The 23,494-nt window shown below is 39.0% G+C and overlaps 1 protein-coding gene across 1 annotated transcript; it reads right to left on the bottom strand.

Moving 5' to 3' along the window:
- Positions 1 to 236: 236 nt before the first annotated feature.
- Positions 237 to 15,642, bottom strand: LOC149167551 (uncharacterized). The gene is made up of 3 exons (XM_089430517.1): positions 14,852 to 15,642; positions 10,170 to 14,316; positions 237 to 557 (listed from the first exon to the last, which is right to left on the bottom strand). Exons 1-3 carry the CDS (start codon positions 15,640 to 15,642, stop codon positions 237 to 239), a joined length of 5,259 nt encoding a protein of 1,752 aa, XP_089286643.1.
- Positions 15,643 to 23,494: the final 7,852 nt, after the last annotated feature.

A 23,494-nucleotide genomic window follows, 5' to 3' on the forward strand; every position in this document is an offset into this window, starting at 1 on the left:
AAGGCTGACATTAGCCTTGTCTAATTAGTAGGAGCCATTTTTAGGTAATGTGCATAGCTTTGGGCCTTCAATATTTCATTCCTGGCCTTTATTTCTTTATATTTCTCTCTGATGTCTTGGCTCTTGCCAGTAGGAGTCCTGAAGGAGGACACTTCCACACTTTGTTGTCTTTCTAGCATTTCAGCCTGTGAGGTGGAAGGTTCTTGTGTACCTCCTGAGGGAGTGGTATGCCTACTTTATACTCTTTCTGTACCTACAGTTCCAGCTGTTTCTTTAGTGAAATCTTTTTCTGAAAATGGATTCAACCTTTTCCTTTTGCTATAAGTCTGGGCAATAGGTCTGCTAGAAGGAGTGGCCTCCATTCTATCTCTTTTAGGATTTTTCTCCTCATTTAGAGGAGTCTGTAAAATAGGAGGATTACTCATGATATGTTCTGGTTGAGCAAGTTCTTCTGATATCTCTGGCTGCTCTAATGGCTCTTGCTCTTGAGGTCCTTCTTTTGCTATTTGCCCACTGTGTCCCTGTGATTCCTTTTGAGATTGGGACTCTCCTGGCACCTGTACAAATCAATCTTCATCAAGTCTTCTTTCTAAATCAATCAATACATTATTGACAACAACTTTTGTGCTATCTCGGTCTAGGAAAGTGCTTTCCACCCATTCTAGTTGATTAGCATACTGTTCAATTTCAAGAATTCTATGATGGATATAAGGAGATAGTTTGTTCTTTTGTCTCCTATTGCAAATGAACTCTAAAGGGTCATATCTCCAGATAAAACTTTGTTTCAGTTTCAACCTTTGAAGGATTTCTTTTGCTTCCTTTCCTGTTTCCCTACTGTTACATATAAATGGGCCAAGCTAATCTTTTATCCTAAGTTGAGCTTTGTTCTTGGCCTCACAAAATGCACTTCATCTGAATTGATGATTTTCCTGTAGTATTCTAGAGCAAACAATCTCATGGGGAGGTATCTAGGTAGTTTGTAGGGAGCCAACTCACATCCATATATTCTGATTTTAGTGTGGTTTTGGTACAAGTACCAATCCCCCACTTTATATTGTTTAGACAACTGTAGGACCCTTCTGATATCTGCACTGATTCTGGGGGGTGGACTTCCTAACAGCATAGTTGCCACTAGGTGCACAAAGAGATATATGAAATCATTATAAGTATATTGAGAGTCATATAAGTGGATTAATGAAGTCCAGAAGATCACTGATCTAGGGTTGCCTCTGGTATCAAGCTTTTAGAGTGTGATTGAGAATTTATCAGCTTGATAATATAAGAAAGGATGATATAAAACTGAAGAATATTTGAACACTCTTTCATTATCCATCCTCATGAATTGATCATGCATCTTATTAGCAATGAACTTAGCATAGTCAAACATGATGGTAGGGAACTGTCCAGGAGTGTAAATGGACATAAAGGCTATGATTATCTCATCAAAAAATTCATTTGTAGTTTGGCCTAACACACTGGATATCATTTCTATGATGTCTTGGCCAAGATCAAAGAATATGGTAGACATGTATGGTGGAGGATCCTTTCGAATGTACTTCTCTTCCCTGATAAAGGTCTAGAATAATCGAGCAAGTTTGATTGAGGTGAGTGTAGGAAATCTGTTAAGAAAATCTCCAACAGAAAGAGGGGTTAGGATTTGGCTTGGTTGTAACTGTAGCATTTCATTTATGGACTCAGCAGTGATGGTAAATAATACAGAATGGTCAAGGGTCATCACTGCCCTTTGGTTGGGACTATAGCTCATATGGCAGTAATGGATAATCTCTAGGAAGATATGAACTCTGGGGAATTGGTACTTGGGTAAACCTGATTCCAAAGTCCTATGTAGTCTGCATGGTTCAGATATTGGTCTCTGTACCTATAGTATAATTTCAAAGGGGATTCTTGGACAAAGGTATCTTTAATTTGAAAATCTTTATCTGCCAATGGGAGATGGTCTAAATCCCCGTGGGGAGTAGAAATTGGTAGGACGTTTAATGCAATGGGACCAACCATCCTTGGTTCTTATGGATTCAAGGATGGGGCGAAGGGTTTTCAGTGAAATTGGGGAAAACTGGTCTAATTCAGAGTATTTTGGAGTCATTGGGCAACTATCTTACTAAATTACTTAGTATTTTGAAGCAATTGAGTCAAGGTTTCTCAGCGAATTTGGGTAAATACCTAGTTTCGGCTTTGAATGGAGTGATAGGCGACTGTGCACGGTTTGCAGGAAGCGCACGGGACTGAAAGGTGGTTTGGAGTTTCAACAGCTTCAACAGGTTGGCAGTTGGACGTGGGTTGATGGTTGCACATACTTTGGTGCTTGCATGGAGGTCTGAGCGGTATTTTTCACGATAAAACTAAAAATAATGGTTTTTTTGGTTTTATTCATAAAGTCAACTATTTTGGCGGGTACACGGGGAAAGGGGCACTTGGCATTAAGCGGGGGATGAGACATTTTTTCGTTTAGTGGGAGGCGATACACAGGATCATATCACACTACTTTTGGGCTAAAGTGGTTTTGGGGGGAGGTCGCCCGATGCCATTCATCAGGTGCCACGTAGCAGCGAGGTGAATAGTGAAACCACCCATATTGGGTAGGTAAAGGTCGGCCTTCGGAGGCTTCCCGATATGAGCGTCGACCATTGGATCAAAAGGGATCAGATCATACGGTGATCGGGGTGATGATTTGACATGAAGTTTAATGGAGGGGCCCGACGGGGTTTTAATGTGGCGGGATTTAATTAATGAAGGATTATGGAGGTTTAATGACGTTGAGAGTGATTTCATTGGCGGGGTTGATTATTAATTAACTGCAGATTGATTAATTAATCTTTTTTATTCGGTGGTGGGTCTTGGTTATTGATTAGTCATTGATCGACTTAATTAACCCATTAATTATTCACTAATAAAATTTATGTTTCAAACTTCGGGGTGGGATATTAACATAGGGGTTTTTAATAAAGTATACGGGAAAGGGGTATTTTTGGGATTTAATAAATATAATTAAAATTAGGAGTTAATATGAATGAAAGCGGAAAAATGGATTTACGCTAAGTATAATGTGTTTTGAAATTTATTTACTTTTCACATGGAAACATTATGACTTAGGTTAAGTGTTTTTGTGGGTTTTTAAGGAAAAAGGGGTTTTACATGGGGGTGATTACTTTCCCTAGGCAAATGGTGCTTTTACCTTAGGAAAAGGGATTTTTTAGGGGAAATGAGTGAATTATGGAGGGGGTGAATGCTTATGAGGGGACTTCTAGTACTTAGGACCTATAAGTTATTGGGCCGAGGGTACGATCCCTCCAGAAGTCAGAGAAATGCTTTGAGCCCCTTTAACTTAAGATTTTAGGTGCTTTAAGACTTTCCTTGGAAATTAGTTAAGTTAAAAATGTAATGAATGAGGGAGGTTAATCAATTGACTTTGTGTACTTTGGTAAATGCTCAATTGTCATCCATACTTTATAAATTTGATGATGAAGGTAAATAATATGATTTTATCTAATCAATCATCACAATTCTGCAACCATTCAACTACTTACCCATCTACTCATCCTACCATTTTTTCTACTCTTTTTTAGGGTGCACATAAGTTGGCAAACCCTTTATCAAATTTTATTTATTTATTATTATTATTTATTTTTTTTTTTTTATTTTTTTTTTTTTTTGCAATGGAAATCTATCTAAGTCTATCCTTATTACATCCAAGGGTTCAAATTAAACAGTTGAGCTCCTTTTATTTTCTTTACCTATCTACTTATCTGCCAAGATTAAATAGTTTGGTAAAATTTTATTCTCTATATCTAAGCATAAAATTGAAAACGTGAAATAGCCAAGTTTAAACATTTTGACTATCCATGGATTGTGGCAAAAGTAACAAGTTGCACACAATCTTTTTATTCTACATCAAAGTAAATGGTAGTGGCATTTTGATTTGCACATTTTCATGGTCATTTTTCTTTCTTGGGGTTCATTTTTTCATCTTTTTTTGACCTTTTTCATTCTTTTTGTCCTTTGATTTTTCTTTTATGACATACCCTCTTTACATTTTTTTTTTTGAATATGGAAAACATTTGCAGAAATCAAAGGTATGTACATATTACAGATCTGAACTCAGCTACTCAAAGATTATGACTCCTGTTGGTATAGGAACATAACATACAATATACAAATGCACTGGTGCTTTACTATCCATATCCGTGATGGTGCCAAATAGAACACGAGGCACCGTGGCATATAAAAATAAAAAATAAAGCGATGCACTAAACAACAAAAAGCACCGATGTGTATACTACTCAATAGCACCATAAAAGGGTTGAATTTACAAAAAAATTAGTCGTAAAATTCATTTTTCCCAGTCCCATGCTATACTGTGACGATGACTTGATGCTAAACTAGTATTATAACGAATTGATGTGTGCATAATATTCCACACACCGATGCTTAAATAATCGATAGCACCGAGAAAATGTTAAATTTAAAAAAAATTCGATGCTATATACACTCGAAACACTAGTGTCCTTCTTGTAGTATAACGCCCTTGTGCATACTTAGAAGGAGCACCACTATATTTTTTTAATTTAAAAAAATGTGGTGCTATATTCCAACGAAGCATTGCTGACTTTCATGTATTAAAATGCCCAGTGCCTCTTGTAAAGAGCACTGCTAGGTGGTTTTTAATTTAAAAAAAATGTGGTTCTATAGTTCCATAAAGCATCGATGTAGTAGATGTATTCGAACACCCCAACGCGTCTGAACAAAAGCACCGCTATAGGATTTTTAACTCTAAAAAAAAAACAGTGCTCTTGAATATCTGATGCATCCATGCGGTTATAATAACACACTGAAAGAGGGTTAAATAAAATAATAAAAAAACTCTTGACCGTAAATTTCATTTTTACCATCTACAGTGTTGTAGAGCTCTGCGGCACTGGTGCCACTCTTGCCTCGTGAAAATGACCTAATGACCTAATGTTGATGCTTTTCTTGCTCACCATCCTTCTGTACCGTGCTCAGTGCATGGCTTTCCATTTTTCTCAAACGATGGTGAAATTTGTTTTTCTCAATTACATGTCAACAATTCCTCCCCGAAGAGCAAATGTCCAGGTAATGTCTATATTTCTCTCTAATTTAATTTTTTAGCGAATTACTGCTACACGCCATTTTGTCACCTCTAGGCAAATGACCGCTAATTTGGATCTCTCGCTATCCGATGAAGTTTTCCAAGCATTCCCATGCAATGTTAGAAACAAAAAAATCCCAAAGACAACAAGAATCTTGGATTACATTTCTTAGAAACCTACCATTAAGCACTTGCGCAGTTTCATAGCCAGAATCTTCGCAACCACAATTTTTACCATTGTGGACTGCGCCAATTTGCGCTCTGTCTTCCACTATGAACTGCATAAATCTCTTAACGTAAGTAAAAAATAAAAAGGGATTTCTAGAAGCCTTGTTGGAGTACTATTTCCCAACTGAAAGCCTTGAGCTTCTACATACTTGGGCCTCATCCCTTTGTTGATGGACCGAACTTCCTCCCTTTGTAGAACCCTAATCCTTCTTTTTGAGGATCTCATCCCTTGAGAAGAGGATCTCAAACCTCCTCCTCTTGGCCTATAAATTCAACATAGACCAGAGGGCTAGGGAGGACTTCTGAATGTAAACTTATGATGTTGGAATAGGGCTGGAAAGCTTGTCACCTAAAGGGAGGATTGGAGACCATTGGGAGGAGGCTTACATCATCAAGACAAGGTTGTATTGCTTCTTCTTATTCAAATATTAATACAAGCAACTGTTTCTTTCCTAATTGCATTGGTTTTAATGCTTTTTGCAAAGTTCCTTGATCTTTTGCATGATTTATAACTGAATATTGGTTTAATCCTATGATATGTGTTATATTGCAACTTTCATTTGCTTTGTGTTTCATCTTTATCTACGTTATGCTTTTATGCCTTGTTTGTTTCTGTTTATGCAAATCTTCCTTTGAAGCAATAAGGAAAGGCTTTTGAAAGCATCAAAAGGACTTCCATAGGCATTTCGTAGAAAGGTAAGAGGCTCTTGCATATCTCATACTTTATCCTTCAATTATGAATTAAGGAAAGGTAACAGTCACTTGTTTTATTTGTTACTAGATATCTTTAGAGTCCAGGGAGATCTCTCTTGTCTGTAAGAGCGATTTTTCCACCATAACAATCACAATTGCAAAATATCTCAGAAAATCCACTGTTTTTGGAAAGAAAAAAATCTTGCGTGGTGCATTCGACAACTTCGGCTCGCACCAATAGTGGTGCACCTTGTAAATTTACAGGGCAAACTACCGTTTGGTGCGTGAACCTAACACACTATTATTTTTGCAGTGTGTTTCGTAAATGAAAACACACCGGGAAAATCTATAAATTGTACATTAGTGCATGCATTTTTAGGTTATATCTGATGCATTTATATTTACCAAACACACCGCAAAAATAATATTAAAAAATGTAGCTTGGTGCATTCGATAACCTAAACGTTCTGTATCGGTGCGAAATGGTTATATGTGCGCACCGATGCCTAAGTTTGAGACGCACCACGCTGAAAATTATAATATGTGAACCAAAAGTGGTGCATCATACGTATGCATGCACTGTATTCAGTGCGATTGTGTTTGATAGTGCACTGGAGCCAGTGCATTACTGTTTTTGGGCGCATCGAGATATATATTTTTTTAATTGAAAGTTATGTTTCCATATTTATAAATATATTTTTCATTTAATAAAAAAAAATGTGTTTTATGTATGAGTTTGATGTAATTTATATGTCAATCATGTAGTAGAGATGTCAATAGAGGGAGAAACAATAGGAATAGGAGCAAATGGTGGACCAATACAATGTGGTCTAACCATGGGAGACCCGAGAGAAGGAAAGGGATTTATACCCTCGCCCTATTAGTGTAGTGACTTGAGTGCTCTTGAGTAATGTGGGCCTCCTCAAGTACCATGAGGAGGCTACATCCTTGAAGGCACACTCTAACTTGTTGGCACATCTTATCCGTTGGTGGAGTGTCTAGGAGCAGGGTTTCCATGTCGGTCCTGGAGCGTGACATGGGCCCTCTAAGGAGGAAATATATTTTATCACTGGCCTATTTAGGAGGGGAGGATTTTCCATAGTTCCTTGATGTCCTCCATGGGGTTGCAACAAAGAGTCAACTTGTCTACTCTCAAAGATATGTTGGGCCTCATGCAACTCGTCCAACAGATTTTCAGGTGTGTGGTGGATAGCTACAATTTTCTTCTTTTGCTGCACAGGAAGTTAGGCACCTCTCATTAATAGTGACCACCATTTCACACTTTAATAGTGATGGGAAACACATTAGTTGCCCTCTTTTGTATTATGTTGATTCTTTGATTCAGGCACCATGATGTATCATATGGTCTGCCATTTTTTGAGGCAGTTTTGTCAGGATTTAAATAGATGTTGTGCAATGATACATGGGAGGATGAGCTTTCCTTTCCCTCTAAAGCTTTTTTTGTTTATTTTTTGAGAGGTTTCCAAAGACTAGGCCTACATTTGATTGTTTCCCTCCTAGGCCGATGACTGAGGTGAAAATTCACATGTGGGGCCAGATGATGCCTAAGAGGGGCCTGTCAGAGTATCCGACCAGGATTTCCGCTCAGGCACTGGCACTACTGGCTAGTAAGGAGGACCATGCATTTATCTTGTTGTCATTTCCATATGCGAGTATTGACTGGAGACAATGTCCCAACATCCCCTTCACACTAGATGCTGATGATAGAGGTAACATTAATGTTTTCTTTAAATTAATCTAGTTTCATTTTATTGTCTTAATTAATTAGAATAAAATTTATTCGAGCACGTTCTTTAACTTGTTTTATTAAGTTTAATGAAAATGCCTAATTATTGTTGTGTACTATATATTTTGTAGACATTGAAACATTCCTTGGGGACGTGCCTCCTCCCCCACCGAAGGGAGCAGATGAGGAGATGGGCGAGGCCCAAGAAGGTGAGGCACATCCTTAGGGGGGTGTGGGTGTTTGGGCCCATAGGGCTGGTCTGAGATTTGGACTACAGTGACAAATTGTTTTGGTTGAAGAGGGAGTCCACTCCGCGAGGGCTCAAGACATCAGTGCAGACCCTAAGTTTGTGGATCTCTTCAGGGACTTCCCACATGATATGATGACTCTTATGCGTCATATCGTCAGAGCTAGTAGGCTATTGGTAGTGAGGAGGGATGTAGTGCATGCAACGCCAAATACGTTAGACAAGCCTTCACGCAGTGCTACCTTGTGAGATCATGCTAATGATGGTGGTGATCATGCTTTTGGTTGTACTACCCCATCAAACCATGGTCAAGGTGTCGACGTTCCTTCAGGTTGTACACCTCCTCATTATTCTCCTAATGATCAGATGTCAGAGCTAGAGGATGTGCCTCATGTTTCTCATGAGAGAGTAAACCAGGCATATCCTCCTCCACCTCAGAGTTTGACAAATGTTGAGGCAGTAGTTGACCAACCATCGTCTTCTGCTGCAGACCAGCCACCTCCTCCTCCACCTTAGAGTTTGACAGACATTGAGGCAATAGTTAACCATCCATCGTCTTGTGCTGTAGACCAGGCTGCCACTACTACGTCTTGTGTATCAAATATTTGATTGAAGTTATTTAATTTGTTTGTATATATATATATATATTGCATTATTTTTTTTGTTCGTGTTTATGTGCTTAATTTATATGTTAGTGTTGATGTGTATATTGTTAGGTCATGTTAGATATGTTTATTTAATGTGCTTGCAGATAGATGTGTATGTGGTAACAATTATTTGACATGAGATTTATATTAATTTGAGGATGTGTGTGGCGATGATGTTAGATTACAATGTTTGTGTTTTGTTAGATGTGATCATAATGATGATGCCCTGTTAGATTATTAAATTTGTGTGCTAGCTAATAACGTTTATATGTGCTAGAGGTGTTATATAATTAGATGATGGTAGTGAATTAGGTGCATATCTTAGATGATGGTTTTATAATCATAGTTTCAACCATGATAAATATTTTTCTATTGCTTAGATAGTTCATTCATATTCATTCTAACTTAATTACTAAAATATTTCAATACTCACAAGGAAAAAATAATTAAAGGTAAATTAATTTAGTTAGTTCTTAATAAGACGAAAATGTGTAACTCATTCAATTTTTAATATAAAAATATTAATAATAATAAATTATTCAAAAATACAATTTAACCAATGAAAAATTACATTGCGGCCAATCTATATATAGAAAAAGAAAACAAGTACTATAGATCCGTTTTAATCACAGATTTGTCAACCACTAAAAGAGATTAAATCTTTTGACATGTACATATTTTTTCAAGTTTTACATTATATAAAAAAAAACTTCATATAATGAGATTTGATCCCTCTCGACTCCTGGTAGATCTGTTGTTAAGATAGATCTATATTGGTTTATAAAATTCAATCTATTGTTAAATTTAAAAAGCTGAAGTCATATATATATATAATTAATTAATTGATTTAGATTTAATATAACTTAAAAAATTCTGTTTTTATAAAAATTAATTTATCACTAAAGTTATGAGATTTTCAAGCAATTTAAATTTAATATTTATAGCAACTCTTACCAATTTAAATTAGAAATCTCGAAATGTAAAATAAGGCTTATGGAGTTACTTGTAGTTGGGGATTTGCTCTATTGTAAATTCTCACTTAAAGAGACAAGTGAACTTTTTTCTAGTAATAAATATATAACATTTTGGTGTTATTTTGGTTCGTTATTTGCTATTGTTTTAGTAATAAAGATATAACATTTTGGTGTTATTTTGGTTCATTATTTGCTATTGTTTTAGTAATAAAGATATAACATTTTGGTGTTATTTTGGCTCTTATTTGCTATTGTATTAGTTTAAATTTAACTATTTTTAATAATATATATGAGTTAGATAATACAAAAATCATGCCATATTAGATTTAAACTTTTTTTTTTTTTTAACTGAAACGAGTATTTTATTTATTGGAGGCCAAAGCCAAGCAAGTATTACAAATCACTTTCATTGCTTTTCTCTGTTTTTCTAGTGCTCCTAAGGAATGATTGCCATTTTCGGAGTCTCTACATTTATGCTGATCATACTTTTTTCAAGATTGCATCCTACATTTGCTAACCTGTCTGCTTCAGTGTTTAAATCTCTGAGGATATGGAAGAGCTGTGCTGATGAGAATTCCTTCATTAATCTGTTTACTCTTGCTAGCTGCTTGTTTAGAACTGGATCTTTGAGACTTTTCTTGTGTATTAAAGACCTTATCAGCAGTTCTGAATCTCCCAAAACTATAATTTCATTTGCATTTCCTTTTCTGGTCAGTTGACAAGCTTTTAATAGACTGAGTGCTTCCGCTTGATTGTTGGTTTTTAGCCCAAGTCCCCAACTGAATTCCTCTTTTCTGCCATTCTGAAAGTAAATGACGCCTCCCGCTCCTGACCTGCCTGGGTTTCCTTTCGAAGCCCCATCGAAGAAGATTGTACATTTACCTTGTGACTTCCACCAGTTTTGAAAATTGTCCGAGTTGTCTCTGTACTGCCAGTTTTCCTTATGGTTTGGGCGGATGATGGCAAGTGTAGTTGGCATGGGTGTATAACCTTCCAGCCACGTCTTTTCTTCATTTCTGAGGTTGCTGTCTTTGACGCTAGTTTGTCTCAGAGTTTCTAGGAGGAGATCCTTGGCCTGCCTTGCTACTGCTTCTGCATTTATGTCTTTGTGATTGAAGACAACTTCATTCCTGGAGAGCCACAACTTCCAACAAACGTATTTCGGTGCAGCAGTCCATAACTTGTGCCAAAGAGATTTTTCGTTGATGCTGTGGGGGTACCGAGTTTTCCATGTCAAAAACAATTCTGTGATCTGACAGCATGTTGGGGGACTCACATTCAGCCCTGTTAAGAAGCTGTTCCACACTTTCTGTGCGTACTCACAGTCAATAAACAAATGGACTGTTGTTTCTGAAGCGTTCTTGCAGAGGACACAACGATGTGGGCCTGCAAAGTTCCTTTTGCACAAATTGTCTCCGGTCAAGATTTTATTGTGGAATAAGGTCCAACTGAAGAAGTTAATCTTGGGGATGCTGAAGTTTTCCCATATCTGTTTCCAAACTGAATCTGGGTACTGTGACTCCTGTTTTCCTTGCATTTGAAAGTAGCCTTGTTTGACCGTATACTCTCCTGTTTTTCCCCATCCCCATTGATCTTCCTCTTCCTTGTGCACAGGTGTAAAATCTGTTATTGCCTCTAACAGAATTTTTGACTGTTCTTTTAAGTGGGTTGGGATGGTTGGCAACGTCCAGCGCTGCCAGTTGCCATTGAGGTCCCACTCTGCTATATCCTCAATTTTCCTTACCCCTTTAGAGATTAACCAGGCTCTCAACTCTGCTATTTCGTTGATGGTGGAGAGAGGGGAGTGATTCATGATTCGTTCTTTCCATAGCAGCGAATTTTTGCCATTCCCAGGGATTTTGTATAAATGGTTTCGGAAGAATTCGATCCCTCTGCAACACAGCCTCCAGGCCTGCGTTCCTTTTGGAGATTGCGCTGGATTGAAAGATGATATTGGTTGCTTTTGTAAATATTTGAGGTTCAGGAGCTGACTGATTGGGTGCAAAGGTTCTGTAATTAATTGCCACAGGAGTTTGCCTCCCAATGCCATATTTGCATGTTGGGGATCGCGGATCTGAAGTCTGCCTTCAGTTATTGGGCGTTTCACAGTCTCCCATTTGATGAGTTGGAAGCGATCCTTGTTACCTTTCCCTCCGCTCCAGAGAAAATTTCGAATGATGCTGGATATTTGATCAGTGATTTGTTTTGGAGCCAGCAGCAGCGAGGCTTGATATGTGGGCAGGGCAGAGAGCACGGATCGGATGAGGGTGAGTTTGCCTTCGGTGGTGAGCCAAACTCCGCCCCACGCTGTTATCTTATTTTTGAATTTAGATATCACTTCTTCCCACAGTTGGTTTCGATTGGAGCCCCTCGTCAATGGTAAGCCGAGGTATTTGATTTTTTCCCACAAAGCGTATCCTTTGAACCCCAGAACGTTGGCAATTCTGTCTGTGGCGTGCTGATCGATATTCCAACTGTAAATTGCACTTTTCCTTTCACTGACTAATGCACCGGTGATGTTGCAGTACTGTTGAAGAATGGTTTTGAAAGCGCTTGCAATTCTAATGGATGCGCCCCCCAACAGAATTGAATCATCTGCGAATAGCGCATGATTCACCGGGGCTATGCCTTGTACTATCCTTATCCCTGGAATGGTACCGACTTGTTTCTCTTGGGTTAGCTTACGACTTAGGACGTCTGCCATTAAGATGTATAGAAAGGGCGAAAGGGGGCAGCCCTGCCTCAATCCCCTGGTTGCTTGAAAAAATTCCGTTGGTCTGCCATTCACCATTGGGGCGATCCAAACGTTTTCTGTACAAGCCTTGATGAGGTTTATGAAGTCCTGTTTAAAGCCAAAAGCTGCTAGAACCCTGAACAAAAAGGAGTGATTAACACGATCAAAGGCATTGCACATATCCAATTTAATGATCATACCTTGTTCTTTCCGGGTTAGGCTGGAATGGAGAGCTTCTTGAATCTGAATGACATTATCCAGAATTTGTCTGCCTTTTACAAATCCTCCTTGTGCCTGAGAGATGAGTTTTGGGAGAAGAGGCTTGATTCTGTTGGCCAGCAGCTTGGCCACAATCTTATAAGATATGTTGCAGAGCGAAATCGGCCTATATCTGTCAAAGGTCCTTGGGTTTGTTTCCTTGGGAATTAAGGCTAGGAAGGTAGAGTTTATTCCTCCTCCTACTTTTGCCTTCCTCAGGATTCCTCTTACCATTCTGAATAGGTCGTTTTTGATGATTTCCCAACAGATTCTGTAGAAGTGAGCTGAGAACCCATTGGGTCCTGGAGCTTTATCCGGTTCCATGGACCAAACTACATCAGTTATCTCCTCTTCCGTGACTGGGGTCAACAGAGAATCGTTGTCCTCCTCATTGACTAGGTTTGGGATGGTTGAGAGGAACTCCTCTGCGTCCTCCTCATTTCCATTTCTTTCCGCACTTAAAAGATTCTGAAAATGAGTGACAGCTGCTTCTTTGATTTGTGGAGATCCATTATACACCTGTCCGGTTGTGCTTGTTATCTCTGCTATGTGATTACGGGAGACTCGTGCCCTGCACTGTCTATGAAAGTATTTGGTGTTCCTGTCTCCAGATTTGAGCCACAAACTTCTGGACTTTAAACGCCAGTATTCTTCTTCAGTTCTGAAACAACAATATGCTTTCCTTTGGGCAGTTTTTTCTATGTCTAAATCTGCGGGAGAGGGATCTTTCTCCTCCATTTCGAATTGGACTCTTTCCAGCTGAAGAACTGCTTCTTTCCTTTGGCTGGTTGGGGTTTGCAAAGATTTTTTAATCCAATCTTTCAGAGCTTTTTTGGTGTTTTTTATTTTTTGTTCCCACACATAACTTGGGGATCCGTAAACAGCTATCCTCCAGGCCGTTTGAACAGTTTCATAGAATCCGTCTTTGCCTGCCCAGAGAGGGCTGAAGCGAAAAGGGAGAGGGCCGAGATCTTCTTCTTTTTTAATACAAAGTAGAACTGGCTTGTGATCCGATGTAAGCTTGGGGAGGATCTTGGAGTAAACCATTCTATTGTCCAGCATTAATGTGCTACTGATGAGAAACCTGTCCAGCCTAGCTGAGATTTGGTTTCCTCCTGATCTGTTGTTGGACCAGGTATATTTACCTTTTATAGGTTTGAAGTCAACTAAGTCCCACTGTGTAATCAGATTTCCCACAGTGTTGACGAAGGGGTCTCTAGAGTATGTCCCTCCTCTTTTTTCTTTGGGGTCTAGAATGATATTCAGATCTCCTCCAATGACTATGTTTGTAGGATTAATCTGTTCTATATAGGCCATTAGTGTCCTCCAACACTCTCTCTTTTCTTCATAGTGGACTGGGACATACAAATTAAAAAGAGCCAAGGAGAGATTGCTTACCGTATGTTGCAGATCTGTGTGGATCCAATGTTGGGTCTCTGTGGATCGTTCCAAAGTGAATGAGCTTTTTGACCAAAACGTGCCTATTCCACCGGCCGATCCCCTTGCACTAACAGCCTTTCCTGAATCAAATTTCCATTTCAACATGCTGGTGTTTAGAAGGGTTTCCCCTTCTACTTTGGTCTCTTGGAGCATAAGGATGTCTGCGGGCTCCATCTTCAATAAGTCTTTGATAGCATATGCCTTGTTGGGATTACCCAGACCCCTACAGTTCCAAGAGATCAACTGCATCATTTACCGCTTAAAGGGGTAGGCCCTCCTCCTTTGGAGGCCCTAGGCCTGATATTCCTCCCTAGTGTCATTTCGATGGTAGCTTGACTGCCGAGGGTTTTTTGTCTTTCTGACTCCTCTTCTCTAGTTTCCTTGTTTGATCTTCGTCCAGCCCTTTTTGTTGTCCTTTCAAATGTTTCATCATCTGATGATCCCATATTCTCTATGGTTTTCTTCTTTTTTTTTATTATATCTGCGTATGAAGGGGAAGAAATATTGCTTGGGGTGTGGATTGGGTTATTACCTGGTTCTATGGTTTCAATATTCTCCTGCTGTGGTGGTTCTTCTTCCCCTGCTTCCGGAGGATCTGAAGGAGGCGTGAGGATTTCAAAGGGGTTTTTATCCCCCTCATTGCCTTTTGTTTCACTGCTTCCAGCGTTTTGGTTGCTTGTGCTTTCGTTATCTACTTTGTTCTCTGTCCCTTTAGCCTTGTTTTTGTTACTATGTCTGCTGAATGTTGTCTTCTTTGCCTGTTTCCATTGATCTTCTTTATCCTTCTCTGTTGCCTCCTCGTTTCTTTTTTTGCAGTATCTTGCAAAGTGCCGTACTCATGACAGAATCGACACTTGAAAGGCAGCTGTTCGTAATCAAGCTCTTGAATGTGTGTCCAATTTGCCACCGATAGCTGAATCGCTTCGGGTAATCCTGTTTCCAGATCGACCTCCACGCAGATCCGGGCACAAGAGTATTGATCCTTCCTTGGGGCCTGGTCTATGTATTTTCCAAGTGCGTTTCCTATGGTTTGAAGTGAGCTTTGATTCCAGCAATGCAGGGGAAGATGCGGGAGGCGCACCCAAACAGGGACCGCCTTGGGCACGTCTTGCGCTGGATCAAAATCAGTAGACCATTTGTTCAAGTAGAGTCCTTGAGGCCCCATGAAGTATGGCCCGTTTCTGAAAATCAGGCTTCTGTCCTCTGTGCTGTCGAACAAGAAAACGAAGAACCCTTTGCCTACAAAATAGATCTTGATTCCTTCATTTACCAAAGGTAGCCAATTCCTTTTGACCCATTCTTCGACTGCTCTCGGGGATGGCCACAAACCGGTGAACTGGCCGATCAGACCTTTTTCTGCTAGATTCAGCGCAGATCTGCAGATTTCCTCTTCTGGTAAGGCAACCTTGGGTATACTGTCCAGTTTTTTGACGAATTTTTGCTGCGGGCCTGTGACCTGGCGTTTTCCAGTTGCAGTGACAAGAGCCTTAAAGGCTTCGATCTCCGGAGGAAAGGGGGGAGGGGCCGCAGGGCCACCTCCAGGCTCCATGAGGGAGAGCGCTTGCAGGTCGCTCAGAAGGCGCGGCTAGGGTTGCAGCGTGACAGCTCAGAGCGATTTAGATTTAAACTTTTGACAAATAATATATTTGGTTATTTCTTAATGAACAACTCATGAAATATTATTTTTTTTCCACATAATTATCATGAGGTAGTCACTAAAATTCATGTTTTCACATTTCTCCTAGCTAATATTACATCATGTTCACAATGATAAAGATACGTGTACTTTAAATAATTTACTTATAAATACATAAAAATAGATATTTATTTTACATAATCTAAATAGGAAAGAAAAATGCATCACCAAGTCTGTTAGAAAGTCAAACAAATGCCTCTTAATCACCATCACATTATTTATCATTATATTATTAGTCGTACAATATTTATTAATTCAACTTTTCTTTATAATTACCATTGAAAAGCAAAGTCAAAAGTGTTCCATTATCCATGAAGAAAAGATTAAAACCTCTCATGCATCCGTGTAAGTCCATTTGTTTCTCTTGTGGTCCATAAAAATATGTAATCAACATTATATACATGCACAAGACCTCCTTTTAGTTTACATAATGTTGCAAGAACTTTAATTTAAATATAGTAAACATCACTTTACCTCTCATGTCAAGAATTTAATATTACATATTAATACACATTTTTTTCATTGTTAAAGTCCTTATAAGTTAACACTACATGATTTATATTGATTTTGAACTAAACAAGAAGAAAAAACATGTGAACTGATTAATAAACCAATAAGTATCTAAATTGAGAATATATCTATAATGTTGTTTCTAATTCACTATTTTCTCATTTTGGTTATATTATTCTCATTTTCTTATTTGAGAAGGATTTTGACCTTGAATCTTTATTATCATAGATATTGTACACAATTGGAAATACTTAGTTTTAAGTGTAAAAATGTTTCCACTACGAAAAAATGTTTAAAAACGTATGTGGATCTTACCAATTATATAAAATGCCAACAAGATGAATAAAAAAACAATATAATTGGAAGTGCTTTCTCTTAAGATATCGCAAGGTCGGGTAAAGGTGATTGGAAGAGAGAGCAGCGATGGAGTTAACCAGAGCCTGCGATCGGTCAAACCCTGCAACGGTGGTTGATCTGCTCCACCGGTCCCTCTCAACACAGGGGATCCGAAAGATTTCTTGCACCAGATGGAAGAAAGGGAATTCGACGGCGTGTGCCTGGGCTTCGAAGCTCATGGCAATTGAGCAGAGCGTCGACAGAGGGAAGGCGTCTCTCGAACCCTCATTAGAAGGGACACTCCGGAGCTATTACTTTGTAGGGTTATGGCACAAAGCGATCCTCATGGACTCCAACGTATTGCAGGCAAGTCGCCGGAACTCAACGAACGAGGAGCTAGAACTGGGGCATTTTTACTCTCCCCTTTCCATGCACAAACTAAACCCTTCGCTCTCGCCTCAGAGCACGAGGAGCAACGACACGGGGGGATCTGCAGGTTTTAATATTGTTTCAGTTTTTGCAATCAAAGATGGCGGACTGCATGATGCAGATCTGGCCCCTCTCCTAAAGGAATGGCCCAAATACTGCAGATCCGGTCTGGATCTAACTGATCTGGCCACTATTCGAGAACAGGCAACACCCAGACAACAGCCCGATGACATTGTGTATAGATCGAGCAGAGGGTTTGAAGAACTAGACATACAAATGGCAGATCCACCCACTACGGGGTCAGATCTGGAAGATTTGGACGCAGATCTGGTCCAGATCTTCATTAAATCAACTGAGGGCAAACACCACTGCATGCGGCTCAGTAAGGGAATGAGCATACATGCGTTAAAAAAGGAAATCCAGGGATATCTTGGAACCCCAGCACAATACCAAAATCTTATATACGCAGGATACAGTATGCAGGACAATCAAAATCTCCAGCAATACGGCATCACTAAAGATTCAACCATTATCTTAAATCTCCGATTGCGTGGCGGAAGCACTAGAATCAGCTCTAAGAATACAGGTTCCTTTCGGGATGCTGTGAAAGGGAAAGAAAAGATGAAAAATAAAGAAGCACCACCATCAGAGGCGCCAGGACCCTACATTGTTGAACAAAAGCCAGAATCACCAACGCTACAAGTCTCTATGCCAGAGGTAACTAGTTTACATTCTGATTTATGTAAAAATGCAATTATTTGCAGATTTAATGGCTACTGGCCAAAATCAGATGCCTTGCACCAATGGATCTTTACAACATGGACAACAAGCTGTGAAATTTACCTTTGTCCCAAAGGGTACTTCATAGTCAGATTTAATACAGAACAAGAACGAGACAACATTATCAATCAGGGACCTTGGTTCTGGGGCAGTGCTGGCCTCTTCCTTACCCCCTGGTTTCCTGATTTCGACGCTAATACAATGAAAGTCACAACGATGCCTGTATGGGTGAGACTACATGGTCTCCCTCTACACTTTTGGCACCACAAAGCATTAGCTGCCATTGGGGATTCCCTGGGGAAATTCCTAAAAATGGATGAAGACAGAGCTATCAGGGGAATATTTACATTTGCCAGAATATGTGTAGAAGTGGACCTGAGTCAGGGGTTACCTGACCACATCACGTTGAACTACAATAACTCTCAATGGATACAACAGCTCGACTATGAGAACACAATGTTTCGATGCAGGGGATGCATGCAAACAGGGCACCTTAAATATGACTGCCCTTTTGCCCGAAAGGACATCAGGAGAACCAAGAAACAACAGAAAAAGCCCAAAGGCTGGCAGCACACCGAACCAGTGGAAGAAGAAGACACAAACGTGGAGCCTACAGAGAACCAGACAGAACCCGATACTCAAATGAGACAGACATTTACACAGGAAGAGAACGCTCCAGCTACACATTTGGGGCCTCACATTTCGGATCTGCAACGAGAGCCACAAATGGAAATAAGCGGCATCAAAAGAACCCATGGATCAGAGGGCTCAGAATCAGACAAAGAACTCCACCTAATCCCTATGGAAAATCAGCTAGCCATTATTACACCCACTCCCGACACTGGTGGTTGGCGACGGGTGGAGAAGAAGAAGGGCAGAAAAGTCTAGTCATACTGGAACATTTTTTATCTTTTTTTCTCTACATCTTGTAGCTTCCTGTCACAACAGGAACAGTCAACTGCAAATTTGTGTTTTTATTTACTCTGTTTGCTGCCTGTCATTACAGGAACAACCATCTGAATATGCATCATGCATCTACAAAATGTAATTTTATCAATATGAATAAAATTACGACTTTTTTCTTACGGGAAAAAAAAACAATATAATTAGCAAAATAAAGAACACAAAAACATACAACAATAGTATAAATGATGAAATAACACAAGTACATACCACTCTTTGTTGTTATCACCCTGATTATCTTCCTTGCTTGACATGATAACATCGTTTTTCTCAAAAATATGTTTTGATCTAGGGTTATGTCTTAATACGAACCACCAATCCCTATCCAACACATCTGGGTAAAAAAACACCTGGTTGCAGTGTTTTGGGAAAACATAAGGCTCCCTAACTTCATGCCACATCTTTCTAGAGTTGATAGATATCAGTGCATTATCACGATCTTCCTTTTCATTATTCCTATCAAAGTTGTCCCACCACTTGGACCTAAAAATAACACATTGGAACAAAGAGAAGTCCACTTGAATGATCTCTTGTATCTTTCCAACGTAACCTAACATCCCCTGCATTAGGTTTTGATCGCGGTGGCTAGCACAACTAGATTGGTTGAACTTGACTTCCACTCCACATTCTTGTGTCATGCATCCATCATCGACATCCTCCGTGCAAAATGATGTCCATATGCCCACATAGATGGGAACAAATGCACCTATAAAAAGTGAAAAAATCATAGTGTCATGTGTCTAATAACCCAAAGATAATTAAAAATATAAAATATACATACATGTTACAATTCAAGGTGCAGTATGAAGTTAAAAATGTACAAAAAGATATTATAATTATCGAGTTGCTGCACCCAATCCCTATGTTTAGCACGTCCTCTTCAGAACGCGGGTAACAACCAAATGCACTATATTTCTCCCTGACTTGATCAACAACTGAATTGTTAGGGAATATCATTGGCATATTTTATTTTAAATGATCAGGATAAGGCACACTTCTACCATTCAACCGTTTGAATTCTTTCCTATCACTGTCCCATTTCCTCCTCTTCTCCTCATACTATGCGACCCACGATTGTGTCACTTCCATACTATTAAGAATGAATTTGTTGATGGCTTCAATTTCTAAATTCACTGATGAAATCAAGCCAACATATATAGTATGCATGAGATCAAAATGTGCATTAATATTAAGTTTAGTGTGAATAGTTACTGTGTAGAAATTGGACAAATGATAAGTCACTTACTTTTTATCATGCACCTCTTTCCATCCATTTCAAGGAGCTCCCCTTCTCTTTTGTCTTCATCCCTTTTGTCATCCTAAATCACCACACCTGACGTGTTGTCGATTTGGTTGATGTACTCATTGACATAATAGAAAGATTCATACAATATATACCCCTCTGCCATAAACCCCTCGGGTTTTGCCCTTTGTCGAACAAAACCTTTCAATTTATTCATGTACCTCTCTAAGAAGAACATCCAATGACAAGAAACCACCACAACTAATTCAACATCATATACTAGGCGAATTAGAAGATGAACCTACAAGTCCATGAAACTCGTCGGCAGTTCCTTCTCAAACATACAAACAATCTCAGCCATCTCTTGATGCCATTGTGGAATGCTAGTTGTATGAATCTCCTTTGATGTGATCCAACTTACAAATTGCAGATAATTTAGACATGCCACGTCGTAGGTATTGGGGGAAGTCATGGTTCACACACCCATACATGAGCAGAGCATAATGACACTGCACAATAAATAATACATTATACAAAATTTGATTATAAAATATCCCACTGCCTAAAAATAAAAAATAAAATAATAAAATCATGTTTTCGACGTACGTACTCTTAGAAGGTTCAAATGGTCATGCGATTTCAACCCCAACAAACGATCTTCCTCAGTGAAGTAACACTGTAGTGAAAACCCGTATACAGAAAACACCCTCACACTCATTATAACTTCCTTTGCCAAAGAAATATCATATTTCTTTTAAATCCATGGGACATCACCTTCTTTGAAAGACTAAGAGGGGCCAATCTCTCCTCTAGTTTCTTTCTTGGTCAATGTTTCTTTTTAGTTTTTGAAGATATAAGATCTCTCTTAATAACCAATATGTCATTTTCTTTTGATGATATGTGCCTCCATAAAGAAGATGAAACATTTTTAAATATATGCACTGGATGTAGTAGGCGTGCAACCTTAAGATGCTCCCAACATGGGAGCTCATGAAAGACAGATTTCATTTTCATCCTAATGGGAAATTTCTAACATATGTGTCTAAGAATTTTGGATCATCGAACATAGGCTCCCCATTTGAATCGAACATTTCTGCAAACTCCTTCTCCTTCTCTCTCTCATATGCTCTAAGCCATTCAACTAGTCTCATTATTGCAGGGCTTTGGGTTCTCTCTGGTTTACCATTGAAAGTGGATATTTCTCTTCTATAAGGGTGTTCTTCTGGGAGGAATACCCTGGATTAGTCATACACTAGCTTTCTTAGGTGGTCAGACCACCTAGCCTTCAGAGAAGGTCCACAAATTTTACATCTTTGATGTCGTTTTGTTACAAGACCTGTGGAATTATTATATACAGGCCAACACATTAGTGACCATGAAGATCAGAACAATTGCAACGAATTAAATTAATATGCGAAACAATATTGTCACGTATATTAACAAATCAATACAAATGTAATTTACTAGAGAAAATTCCTAAGACTTGGTAATCATGTATGGTGTACAAAAATATGCCATAAAACGTAAGACTCCTCTCTATTGCAATGGGTCTTGATACATCTTACCCACGTATCCCTTCCCATAATTCCTTCAATTCATTTACTAAAGGTTGTAAGTAGACATCCATATTCTTCACTTTTCTTCTACCAAGGACTATGAGAGCCAACATAAGATGTTCATTCTTCACGGATAACCATGGGGGGATATTGTTATTGATCACTACTACAAGCCAAATTTTATCACCTGGAATGAACCTCAGGCTGAAGGAAGGCAATTTCAGGGTAACCACAAACCACACTTATCCAAGTAGCTAGCCCTACTAGGCCGATAGAGGGCTCTCTTCATAAGGATCTCAGTCAAGATGACTGGATCAGGTAAAGGATATTAGGCTAGGTATAGTAGCATGAAAGTTTTGATTGGATTTTGAAAAGGTTTTGCCGGATCAGAAGGAGTTGGACAATTTAGGACTAAGGAATTAGGTCAGAATTGCAGGGTGTTCAATGGGGCAAGGTAGGCATAGGCTTTAGCACTCAAAGGCTTGATGGGATGAGATGTTTAGACTGGTGAGAAGCTAAGAAGGGCATGTGACAATCATGGATCCTTCCTGGACTGCAGAAAACATGAAATGGTGAATGGTTTCCCAAGGCAGAGCACTGATGCAATGAATTCTGCCTATCAAACTTGAAAGCATTCAACTAGAAGCAATGAAATTATTAATGGCATGCATAAAACATATAATTAAATAAGGACATACCGAAAACCCCGAAGATACAACATCCAAACCCTCGGGCCACACCAAACCCTTCATGGACACAGAGGGGGAAATTCACATTTCCCTTTGCACTCTGAACCTATCAGACCTTTTTTTTCACTTCTATGGTTGCTACCTAGACAAGGAAAACCCCTTTTGAGTCGTTGAGTCAGGATTATATCACCTAGTCACCCAGTGATATACCCTTTCCAAAAATTCATATCCTAGTTCATTACCACCTACGTCAAAGATAAAAATTGTTGTATTTCCTCCACTGGGGAGAAAATTCTGGAGGTCACCCCATAATTGATACACAATGCCTTCATTTATTTGCTCCCAAAATTTTGAGAAGTTTACAGAGACAATACTCTTCTATGATTACATTGGGCTCTTACCTAGAGAGAAACAGGTTTTTATTGAACTAATTTTGGCCTCAAATGCACAATTTCCTGCCAATTCAAAAACCCTTCCCATTTCCTTGTTTTCAGAGTTTGTGTAGCCCATTATGTATGTTATCCTCTGGTTGTTATGGGAAGATGAGACAACAAATGTCTCCAAGGCAGTCGTAGGGCTCTTACATAAAATGATGAAGCCAGATATTATCCTTGATATTCCCTCTTTTCTGGATGAAGCTATCAAATTCCAGAGTAACAAATTGTACATAGCCTCCTACTTCAAATCCTACTCCATAGTGGTTTATATGTTCCTCTACACTCATGTGGAAGAATTTGATTACCTTGGCCTCAAAATTATAGACTCCCATAAGAAATGGAAATATGTGGTTGACTGGGACACTTCTCTGAAGAAGAAGCCTAACAATAAGGGGTTTTCACACTTTCTCTCTACTTTCATGGCCATAAAATTATCAACGAAGTCTCCCCTCCTAGAGTCTTACCCCAACAAACTAGAATTATTCAACTTAGCAAGGATGTTAGGGTAGGTGATTGGTATTCTTTTTGAGACCACACTGAAATTGGAGTATATGGATCTAAATTACCTCCTTACCAACTGCTTGTATTCATGCCCATGATAATCTTTGACTTAGATTTCATTAGGCGGAGCCTGAACACAGACCAAATCCATTTTGTCTTTGCTAAAAAGGGGTACATTTTCAAGCTTCCCATGGTTGTAGGTCCCTTTGTTGTGAACTCCAAAAAAGCTTTCCAATAGGTGGAAATTATGTTAAAGGAATT

The sequence above is a fragment of the Pinus tabuliformis genome, chromosome 5_1 (genome assembly GCF_031772625.1).
Source record: "Pinus tabuliformis cultivar Carrire ecotype Pingquan chromosome 5_1, CPIR1, whole genome shotgun sequence".
Classification (NCBI taxonomy): Eukaryota; Viridiplantae; Streptophyta; class Pinopsida; order Pinales; family Pinaceae; genus Pinus; species Pinus tabuliformis.